This window comes from Cryptomeria japonica, unplaced genomic scaffold (genome assembly GCF_030272615.1).
Source record: "Cryptomeria japonica unplaced genomic scaffold, Sugi_1.0 HiC_scaffold_705, whole genome shotgun sequence".
In the NCBI taxonomy this organism is placed as follows: domain Eukaryota; kingdom Viridiplantae; phylum Streptophyta; class Pinopsida; order Cupressales; family Cupressaceae; genus Cryptomeria; species Cryptomeria japonica.
This window is the reverse complement of record NW_026729491.1, coordinates 23,235-35,161: the sequence shown is the minus strand read 5'-3', so window position 1 is coordinate 35,161 and position 11,927 is coordinate 23,235. Positions and strand designations below refer to the sequence as shown.

The following is an 11,927-nucleotide window of genomic DNA, read 5'->3' as shown; positions in this document are numbered from 1 at the left end:
CTCCAATTTTGTATCATGAAAAAAATAGGGGACTAATGATCTGTTAAATGCTTTTCTTGTTCATGAAAGGGTTATGTCTGTGGGGGATGAAGGAGGTGTTTTATAGGGGTAGCTGCATGAGAATGTTATTCAACCAGATGCTATGGATGAATAACAATTTTCTCCCATAGCCCTTCGACTCCAATTTTGGTGTGGTATATGATCTCGCATCATCAGATACAACAAGCGGAATTTGTGGGGAATTTGTATTAACAACTACGAGGTTTTTGGACATAATCCACAATTCACCACACTTCGGTCATGCCTAGCTGGCCTCCTCATCGACCGGTTTGTTAGTCACGATTATGTCTTCCAACTCCTTGCAATTTTTGGTCAACAACATTGGGGTATTTGGCTTCCAAAAGGCAAAAATTTCATTTAAAATTACCCCATCTTTGTATGGTCATATGCCATTTTGTACTTTGCACATATATAAGCTTAATATAGTTTGTAATTAAGAATTGTAATTGAGATTTTCTTATCAAATCTCAAATTTGAATTGTAAATGTGTCAAAATTAGAGCTATAACCAGAGGTTTTCTTGTTGGCTCTTTCCTCCTGGTATGCTCTTTGAACCAACTCGTAACCTTATATCTTATATTAATATATTAGTGGCTTGCCACTTTTTCCAAAAAAAAAACAATAAAAAACAATGTCACAACTTAATTGTTGCACTGTGAGATGAACACCTCATTTTCTCTAATTTTTATTCTCCAAATGAATATCAAATTTTTTGATCACCACAATTACATTTGACAAAATTGTTGACTGTATTCTTTTTTTATTGAGAAGAATTGAAAGTTTAGCCTACGATATGCAACAAACTTCATCTACACCGCAACCAAATTAAAAGTTGAATCCATGTGAAATACCTAAAAAAAACCATGACAAAATGCACTAACCCAATGATCATCATATCTTTTGAAAATCACTACCATATCTAACAAAGTGATTATATTTTATGAGGCATTAGTATGTCCATATATGTGAAGCATCGAAAACAGATTTTACAGGCAATGCCCATAAACAAATATAATATAGTGCTTAGCCTTCACCAATATTATAGCATTACGTGGCAATTTTCACTACATATTTTAATTAGGTTATCTATAATGGAGAGTTCCCATTTGTGGTCTTACCAGTTGATCGATTGGGAGAACAAAAAAAAAACAAAAACAAACTGCAAACGCATGAAAGATGTCAATGACTTAAATAATACGATAGCCATGCGAGAGGGAATGGCAGGCTCTGCGAGGAGGTGGTCAGTGATGACAATCCCGCAGCTCCTGCTCTTGTTCCTGATAAAATGCTCCGGAGCGCAAGGCTTCAGGTCCATCTTTCTTCCTTGTTTTAATTTTAACGATGAAGTAGACAGGACAGGACATCACATGTATGTGCCTTTGCCTTGCAGCCTACAAAAACGAGAGCTCCGGGAGAGGTTTATGACAGGCAACAAAAGTTTTGAGTGTTCGCCCTCGACGGGCTGTTTCCAATGTGCTTATTCCGAGAAGGCAAGATAAGCTAGCCATTATTATTCACTTTTATCTGTGTTTCTTCACCCGAATTTGAAAAACGTTTATAGTGAAAAAAATTCATCCTAAGATTTTATAGTCCTAAATTTATAGAGTTTTAGACGTTCTCTTGTCCAAATTGAATTTTTTGGATTTGAGATTCTCTTATGGAATATTGAAGGATTTTTCAGCCGTATAACTAAATTTTAACAAGATACAGTTGGAGAAAGTGAAATAGCCTTGTGACGTGTAAGCTGTCTCAGAGACTTTGTATGGATGTATATTCTTGTGTGGCTGGATCTTGGTGGAACATTGCAGAAGATTTCAATAGAAACGAGGTTTAGGTTAAGCAGTGTTCCTTGGATTTGGGGGTTTAGAGGGGACATTCCCTTATTTGAGGGTTAGATTGAGTTTTCCATTGGTACATAGAAATAGAAAAGGTAAGTTCAAAAAAAAAAAAAAAGATAAAATTCTTAAAAAAAAATATTAAAGTGGGGAGATTATCATTGCAAATTCAACACACTGTATTTACTCTTTGACAGTTCAATTACTTTAATTTTTTAAAATTATTTTAATAGCTGCCTTTTGCCTTCCCAAAAATCCAAATCAGTTTTGCATCTAAAAATTATGCCCCCATTCCCCTGCATCTCCCCTACGACAAACTCAGACAAACAGAGGCTGAGAACTCGAATTTAAAATTCACATGCTACATGCTTCCATACATTCCTGTGATGCTCCCTTGTTATTCTCTTTTCATGGTCCAATATTGGAAGAATATAGGATACAAGCAGCTATGCTCTTCTAGACAATATGAACTACTCTTTCAAAGCTGACAAGTTGTTGTAGTCTGCAAATGGAATATTCATTTAAGCAGATACCATTTACATGCTTTTATCATTGGTCACCAACAAGGCACTCGATTGTAACAATTAAACAGACCATATCATACCATCTTGGGTGTGTGAGGAAATCACTCAGTGGGAGTCCCATTGTAAATCAACCAAAGTGATGGTAAAATGCAACTATGCATATAAATCTTCATCATGTGCATCACATACAGTCTGTGAGAAGTACAATTATACTACTTTCACTTACACTATTCAAATGAGTAAAGAAATATAAATGCAAATCATAAACCTCTTTCATGCTAGCGTCCTTTACATAGACTAAGGAAATGAACACATGCAATGTGGCCTGCAGAGTCAACAGTCACATTATTCTGCAATAAGAAGGAAACAAAAGAACATTTAGCAGTGCTAGACAATAGTCTGACTGTTATCTGAATACATAGACAGTATCTAACAGGGAAACTTTCTTCCAATTACACTATAACTACACAGGAAGTAAGAAGGGTAGATTTATAAAGCATATAACAGTTGCAGACCTGATACGACACTCAAAATGGATGGCCAGATTTACTATTCATCCATATGACATTTGTTGCATCTGAGGAACACTTCTAGTGAACATCTGTGCCATGGGCAAGAAAAAACCTCTATTATTGTTGTAACTGCTGTAGATCACCACACGCTTCATTAAGTCTCATCCCCCCATATGCAGAGTATAACTGTAGATTCAGCAGTTAAAATTATTGTAACTGTTAATCCATCACTAGAAAATTGGTAAGCAGATCCACATGCACTTGTGACTCTCATAAAAGTTTCACCAGCCTATTAAGGACAAAAAAGTGAATCTCCTAGACTTTATAGCCCCCATCTTTGATTGAAAGTGCTAGAGGGAGATTGTAATCACAATTCTCACTCTCATCACAAGTCCAACTGTCCACTAATATTCAGAAGGAAAGAGGAGATCAGAACAAGCAGTCTGTTTCTGTTGTATGCTCAACATGCTCTTTCCACATTTGATCTAAATTTGTTCACGAAATTGATTAGTCAAAGTAACTATGTGACTTGAAACACTCTAGATGGTTCTCTTGTAATGATTTTAACATGAATGTAGTATTCAAGTTTGAGGGTGGACTGCATAGGTTGCAGGCGATTCTGAGGTGATCTGAACATGCTATAGTCAAACATAACTGAACTAGTTTCCAATGAAATAGAACATAAATAGAGAACAATTTTCTTAGTGCCGAAACCGCTAGAAGCAGCAGGGTGGCAGTTTGGTTTGTGTTAGCATCGGTTACATATGTGTTGTGGCAATTTTGTCTTGATGTATGTGGCAGCTTTGCTCACGTTAGAGAAATAGAGCTCCAAGCAATGTCTCTTTCACAGTTTAAAAACTCCGACTTGGTGAAAAACTCAGCAAATAAAGTAAACTATATAAATACACAAAATAAACTCTAATAATGTATGAGAAACAGAAAGGATGAATTTAGAAAATGTGTTTATTTTGATCATAGTAGCATTACTTGCAATTAGGATTGATTTGGCAAACTATGTAATATCCCCTGTTAGGTTTAGGCCCGTTTTTACCATAATCAATTCTATTTCTATACATTTTGACACAAAACTAACTTGAGTAGGAGACAAATCTATCTTAACATGAATAAAAATCAGTTATAACATAATCTTTTTCCTAATATTGAATTGATAATTCAATCAGATTTATAGTCTCTGATTTATTTTGTTCATTTAAATTACCATTTCTATAAATATGTATATGTTTATTTATATATTTACCAATAGCCTACTATTAATACTACCACTGCAAAAACATTATTAGTTATGAATATATTTAGTGGCTGGTAATGGTAGACAGATCTGATGCATGTCAGATCTGGTCTGCCACTGTCATGAAACTATGTATTACTATGATATATATTTCAGACTATGTTAATATTATTGTTAAAATTCTGCATAAAGACATTATTGGGCTTCATATACTAAGCATACATATTAAGCACATCACCATGCATACCACTAGGAACAAGGATTTTCTGCCTTTAACTAAATAACAGTTCTGATCTGAACTGATCGATAATAATTTCTTATTAATGAGCACAGACTATAAATCTCAATCCATTCGACCCCTTCCCGATATTCTATCTTCTCTCTCTAAATATGTATTGAATAGCTCCAGTGCCAAGAGTAATATCTTTTCAATGGAATGGTTTTCTCTAACAGCCGCGTCCTCCACTAAATATTATTAGTTAATTTACTTAATATCCTTTCCCTTAAACATACTTCTTCATAAATATTTCTTATTGTCTAATCATAAGTTATTAATTGCCGACTATGTCTTAAGGGTCTTAATCGATATTTGTTTGATAACATCATCCTATTTAAACTTATTTGATCGGGAATTGCTTAATGACATATTAATGTCGATGTCTGTTTCTGTTGTATGCTCAACATGCTCTTTCCACATTTGATCTAAATTTGTTCATGAAAAGTTTCATTGATTAGTCAAAGTAACTATGTGACTTGAAACACTCTAGATGGTTCTCTTGTGAATTTAACATGAATGAAGTATTTGAGTTTGAGGGTGGACTGCATAGGTTGCAGGTGATCTGAACATGCTATAGTCAAACATAACTGAACTAGTTTCCAATGAAATAGAACATAAATAGAGAACAATTTTCTTAGTGCCGAAACCGCTAGAAGCAGAACGGTGGCAGTTTGGTTTGTGTTAGCATCGGTTACATATGTGTTGTGGCAATTTTGTCTTGATGTATGTGGTAGCTGTTGTCATTTTTATGACACCCTTGGTCCATCAATGAGAACCGATCAGAGATATGTTCCATGGACCAGCGCTGCCCCAGTTTGATCCAGGAGAAGATGATGGAATCATAAAGTATGAAGTGTTGTCTTGTCCGAAGTTCCTTTCCCAAGCCTTCTCTTCCTCTCTCTTTCCTGGAACTCCGGAACCCCGAGGTTCCGAAGTTCCCTTCCTTGGTCTCTTGTTCTCTTGCCTCGGAACTTCGGAACCCCGAAGTTCCCAGGTTCCCAAGTCTTCCCAACTTCGGTGACCCAAGTCTCCGAAGTTCCCCCAACTTCGGTGACCCAGGTCTCAGAAGTTCCTAAGTCTTCAACCTCGGAACTCCGGAACCCCCAGGTTCTCAAGTTCTTTGTTCTTCAACCCCGGAACACCGAAGTTCCCCAACTACGGTGACCCAGGTCTCCTAAGTTCCCCAACTACGGTGACCCAGGTCTCCGAAGTCTTCCAAGCTTACTTCCGGCTGGCAACACTTCTGGATGGCGTTATTGACACTCAAGGCTTTTAATGCTCCGACAGTTTTGGTGACTTATGCACTTTTTTTTGTGGAGCCACAGGGGTGCATTTAATGTTTTTGGCAGGATTTCCATCAAGGGAGGGAATTGTTGGGCAATTGAAAGGATTTATTGACAATTGAAAGGATTGTCAATAGCATGAACTGATTGTTGGGCAATTGAAAGGATTTATTGACAATTGATTGACAACTTATAAGTGATTAAAATCTTGAAAAATGATATGCTGTGACTCAAACCCACTGGGGGCCAATGCCCCCATGCATATATAGTTATACATATACTGTGACTCAAACCCACTGGCGGGGTGGTGGTGCTTATATAGTTATACATATACATATAGTACTTGAAAAACTAGTTTTGAAAAGATGTATGACAGTATAACAGTATAAGAATTACATTTCAATTGAAACTATAGGAAATTTGAAATACTAAATCTAAATACCAAGATTTCTTCAATGCTAATTGTGTTGTTATATGGAGCCTAATCAGATGCGGGACGCGTCCCCATGGAACACTGATGAAATAGCATAGCAAATTGGTCACGAATATAAAGGGTTCAGATACTATAATTTGATCTCACACTAATTCAGGAGCATGCACAGTAGTGAGAAGATACCAACTTTTGAACTCCTGTAGGTTACAAAAATGGAGCCTATGGCAGGGCACCGACAATTGGTCCAAAATAAAACTCTTCCTGTGGTATCTTCCATATGGCAAAGTTCTTATTGGTGAAAGCCTAAAACGAAAAGAAATATGGGGGCCAATCATGTGCCCTAACTGTAAGTCATCAATAAAAAACTCAACATATCTATTCTTCCCTTGCAAGTTGGCCAAAGAATATTGCCGAGTTAGGTAGAAGCATTCAAATCTAGCCAACTCAATATAGACATGCAGTACATGCCAAAAGGATGGTCCAAAATACAGAGCAGCATGGGCATAAAAAAGTTAATGCATAGGATCAACCCATGATTATTGTCTAGAATATTTGGTAAGAATAAAATGGAAGGACCTTTGTTGAATATTGATAACTTTTGGAATATTTGGAAAGAATAAAATGGAAGGACCTCTGTTAAATATTGATAACTTTTGGAATATAATCAAAACTATTAAGGCCAATGTCCAGAGTAGAACTACAGTCTGCAAACCACTGTCCGAAACCAATATAAATCCTTGAATGTGATGAACTTAGCAATTGGTAAAAATTGGAACCTTCATTTTCAATACAACATGCCAATCTTCATAGTGAGGGAGAAGGATGTATGGTCAACCCTCGACGACAGCACAAACTAAATGCTAGCCTAGGTAAGATAGCTGCTGGAGGAATAGTTTGTGATGACCTAGGTAACATGGTTGTTGGGTTCTGCCAAAACATAGGAAATCAATTCAACAATGTGTTTATCACTGAATTGCTGAATCAGGTATGGGAACGGGAATGGGTATGTGGGTACAAAATGTGGTATGGCAGAAATTGTTTTGGGGGTTGCGTACGTTTTTGGTACATTCATACGAAAATATATGTATGTATGTATGTATATATATATATATATATATATAGCTGAAAAATAGAATTAAGTTTAGAATGTCATATACAAATACATATGCTAACAAAACTATTACAAATTTCAAATTTTGAAACATAACATACTAATTTAAATTCAGTTTTCGGTACATTCATACGAAAATATATGTATGTATGTATGTATATACATATATATACATATACATACATATATATGTGTATATATATCTATATATACATATACATATACATATATACATATATATGTATATGTATATGTATATATGTGTATGTGTATGTATATATGTATATATATATACATATATACATACACATACACATACACATACACATATATATATATATATATATATATATATATATATATATATATATATATATATATATATATATATATATATATATATATATATATATATATATATATATATATATATATAGCTGATAAATAGAATTAAGTTTAGAATGTCATATACAAATACATATGCTAAACAAAACTATTACAAATTTCAAATTTTGAAACATAACATACTAATTTAAATTCAGTTTTCAATATCAAAAAGATCAAAACTAGAATCACTAAACATTTCGGAAATATTTTGGCATCTAAAAACATGAACCCCGGATGCACCCACAGGAGATTCATTTCAGAATCCAATTCTGGTACATTTCATACCTGGAATCACCCGAAAAACCCCACAATATAGCAACTTAGGTTTATCATCTCAACAAAAACAGAAATCAACAATGTAGTGGAAGCTCAACTGTTTTATATGGGTCTTCCTATTGTCCAAGAACTTGGCGGTCTTCCAATTGCAAGTTGAAGGCAACTCAATGTTTATCATTGCAAAGGCAACAAACAGAAGGGACAAATGAACGTGAAACAACTACTGATTGGCAATGAGAAGCTGTTATAGGCAAAATTGCAGATTTTTAAGATCTATTCATTATATGGCAATCCAGTGCAAGAAATGGCAATACAACAAGGTCATCAAAGCTTGGCCTTATGCAAAGGACTCACATCCCTATCATCTTCCAACTAGGAGACAATTGCTAGTTGGACAAAATTTGATAACTGCTGCTTGAACGAATGCATTCCCAAAGAACTACATGAAAATGGAAAAGTTGTCATATCTAGTTCTGATGTCTGATAGGAGGAACTCCAAATAAAGCAACAAATGTATTGTCCAAGATTTAAAGTTCTCAAGTCAAAAAGGCAAATAATAATAAAAACTTTAAAAACATCAAATATAATAATACATAAAAAAGGCAAATCTCATCTTTACTAAGCTTTCTTAGCCCAACACTATTTTCCATGGCTGCTCCCCAAGCTCCTAAGCACTTAGCTTCAAACCTCTTTTCTCGCTCAATCCTATTCAATCTTTCTTTGCGACTCCTGAACAAGTTCCTTCCACTGTGGTCTCATTCCCCTTAAATCAGGCTAACACCTGCCCATTTCCCATCCAAGACACATGTCCCCAGTGCATTCCTTTATGGATGAATGTCCCTTGATCTTTCCCTAGCATGTTTCTTTTTCTTAAACTCCTGTTACTTCATGGTTTCAAGGCTTCAACTAACATACAGGAATGGGTATCAGCCTCCAACTCTCGATACATCCTCTTCTTCGATGCAAAACTAGACGTCCGAGTGCAAATATTAATCAAAATTTGAGGCATTTCTTTGCTTATGTCCTCAGAAATTAATTCCAATGCAAGGCAGTGACTGCAACAGCCAGGAGAAATTTATTCTTCCTAGCATTACCAGGTTGTCTGATTGATCACCATTAGGAACAATAGTCATAAGTTATAAAGATGATGAGTGCATTGACATATATCTTTTCAGCATCAAAGCTCTTCAATATATATCTCCTCGTTCCTCTGCTGTCTTCTTATCTTTTGTTCTTGTCCAAACCTTAGATTCAACCCTGGATTTAGTTTTTCTATACAGCTGCATACCTTTTTGATATATAATTGACTTTTCTGAATTTGAAAACCTCTTGAGGAAGAGATAAAGCCCAAGAATTGTGTTTTGGATAGGTTTTTTATTTGAAAAGAATGGTGTTAACCTATCAGTGAAGCAAACCCGTCTGCAAATGTTCTAGATGTGGATCTCTGTGCCTTTAGTTACAACAGATCAACTTGTTCAAAATTAGTGTAGGGTTCCAGCATACACATATAGAAGGGGTATAGGTTTCATCTTATCATGTTCTATTATTGTGGTAGAAGGTGTCATGAGTCTATTCATTGTTAGGATCTTCATCCTTGTGAATAAGGCAACAAGTGCAATCACAATAATTGTATATGTTAGATTGTTGTAATTCATACTCAGAAATTGATGCAATTATCAGGAATGCAATTTGTTTGGATTACCTCACTCAAGTTGAGGAGAATCACTTCAACACTTAGAAGGTCTTATGTTAATTGAAAATTAGAAAATTTAATTTATGTCACCTTTCCAAAGATTGGCAACTGGGATTATTCATAATGAGGGGAAATTGATCTAGATGGCAATCAGACGTAGAATCCCCTTAAAATCGTCACCATCTTGGGGTTTTAGTTTCTATACAGATACTTGAAATCCTAAACCAGAATATGCTTCAGAAAGCTTAAATTTTTCTCTAAGTCATATCCCTTCACAAATGATGGTATATATCTTGAAAAACAATTCAACAGGCTCCAAAAATATAGAGTACGAAAATGTTTAAAAAAAAACCAAAATGAATTGAAATAATGTGATTTAACGAGTTCCACGTCATGATAGATCCATTTGTTTTTTTAGTGGTAACAATTGCTATGTCTTTTCCAATTGTCAAGATGAGTCAGTCCTACAATGACTTAAGATTCTACATAGGAATTGCTTCATCTACTCCTCTCTAACCATCTACACATGGTGCAAAGGAGAGGAGGGCATACTGTAGAGAGGGGTCTGTAGTCATTCCCTAGGCAAGAATCACTGAGAAAATAATATGTTAGCTTCACATCTCTTCTCAATGTTTGCTACTGCTTTGTAACGATCAGAGATTAATAGGTTACATATCTTCTGAAGGATAGCTCTACACCCCTCTCAAATAAAAAAAAGGTTCCTTTATTAATAAATTGTCTCTGTATATGTTGTCATCTTCATTCATTCATAGTAGATTTAGTTACAATTCTAGGTTTATCTCTATGTTACAATTATTGCAGTTAATTACTTCTGCCTATAACATGTCTAAGTTCCAACTGTGCAATTAATTGCTTCTGCTTATAACATGTCTAAGTTCCAACTGTTAAAGAGTGTTTTCTAACCAACTACAGATCACGAGCACATTTGTTTATTTTTTTTCTCCACTGCATTTGCTTAGTTTAGGGAATAGGAAATATCCATGTAAATTTCTGCTCTACTAGCACTAACACATAATGCAATTTTTCCTTCATTTGCTTTTATGTTACTTGCTCATGTAGTTTGAATTTCTACAATTAAATTTTTGTCCATCTTATTAACTGCTTTTGGATGATGGTGATGTTGGTCTCAAATTCTTGGGTGCATAATGCATTTGTGGATTCATAGCTACTTATGAATTGCAATGGTTGACAAACTTCAGGGCTGGTAGATGTGATTCTTCCAGTCCTATTGGCAGAGTTATTCATTTTTCATATCATTTCATTTTGTCTCTTCTTTCTCATAACAGATTGATGAAAAGTACCATTGTAGTGAAACTGGCCATAGAATGTCTTACAAATGCATAGAAGTCCGAAATAACTTCAAGGAAGTCAACAAGGAACAAGTTGGAAAGGATAGTTACAGCATGAAAGATGAGCATCGGGAAGGAATTACTAGTGGATATAAAGATGTAAAATTACAAAATCCACAAACTCAAAACACGGAGGGTCAATCCAATGATACTAGAAACAAAGATGGAAACTGGAGAAGATTATCTGAAACTTCACGTACTATAGAAGATACCAAGCAGATTTATTATATTTATAGGAGCTGTGTACCACCAGCATCTGAAGAAATTTTAGGCATTTTTGGTTTTGAGGTATTTTTTCAAACCTTGAAAGCATTAATTACATATGACAATAAAATATAACTTTGGTGCATAAAGATGATAGAATATTTGTTTACTGATTTGTTGTTAAAAAGGACTAACCAAATTTTATAATCTTGATGGTATCTGATTGTATTTTTTTTTTTTTTTTCTGTTTAAGGTAGGTGTTAGTGACTACTATTGTTAGATCTGTGTATTTCTCTGTAGGGAAGAGGCTGGGATTGTGTAGAAACACTACAAAATGGAGTTCTTTGCAAAGTATGTAAACTTGTTTTAAATGAAAATAAATATATTCAGGCCGTCATATATATTGAATCTGGTGCTAAGGAGAAATTGTGGTCCAAGTTAAAGTGGTTTTTAAGAAAAAGCTCCAAGAAGCTGTGCAGATGTGTCACTATTCTGTGATATTTTTAAGGTAATTTTTCTCATGTATATGTCAGCTAACAATATTGAAGTAATCGTTTCAACTGTCTGGTTTCTACCAGATTAGTGTAGATCTTGTTTTTGAGTTCGTTTAGAAGGTTATGTGAATTGTGTCTGTTGGTACTCAAAGTTGTAGGCTCCCAAATCCTGAAAATTCAGGCTATTCTTGAGTACTAGGGATATCAAACTCAGAACAAA

General features: G+C 34.9%; 1 protein-coding gene across 3 annotated transcripts; it reads left to right on the top strand.

Annotated features, from left to right (window-relative positions):
• The first annotated feature begins 1,135 nt into the window (after positions 1-1,135).
• On the top strand, positions 1,136-11,722 carry LOC131872644 (uncharacterized). Of its 3 annotated transcripts, none has more exons than XM_059216114.1 (4): positions 1,136-1,368; positions 1,450-1,549; positions 10,947-11,297; positions 11,604-11,722. In XM_059216114.1, exons 1-4 carry the CDS (start codon positions 1,151-1,153, stop codon positions 11,709-11,711), a joined length of 777 nt encoding a protein of 258 aa, XP_059072097.1. In that variant the 5' UTR covers positions 1,136-1,150; the 3' UTR covers positions 11,712-11,722. The 3 variants fall into 3 exon arrangements, with proteins under 3 accessions (XP_059072097.1, XP_059072096.1, XP_059072098.1); XM_059216113.1 differs by having other exon boundaries at positions 11,514-11,715; XM_059216115.1 differs by lacking the exon at positions 11,604-11,722 and adding an exon at positions 11,471-11,597.
• Positions 11,723-11,927: the final 205 nt, after the last annotated feature.

Coding starts and splice junctions, on each gene's coding strand:
- LOC131872644 (XM_059216113.1), top strand. CDS start 1,151: ATGGAGAGTTCCCATTTGTGGTCTTACCAGTTGATCGATTGGGAGAAC. Junction 1,369..1,449: donor TCCGGAGCGCAAGGCTTCAG/GTCCATCTTTCT, acceptor TTTGCCTTGCAG/CCTACAAAAACGAGAGCTCC. Junction 1,550..10,946: donor AATGTGCTTATTCCGAGAAG/GCAAGATAAGCT, acceptor TTCTCATAACAG/ATTGATGAAAAGTACCATTG.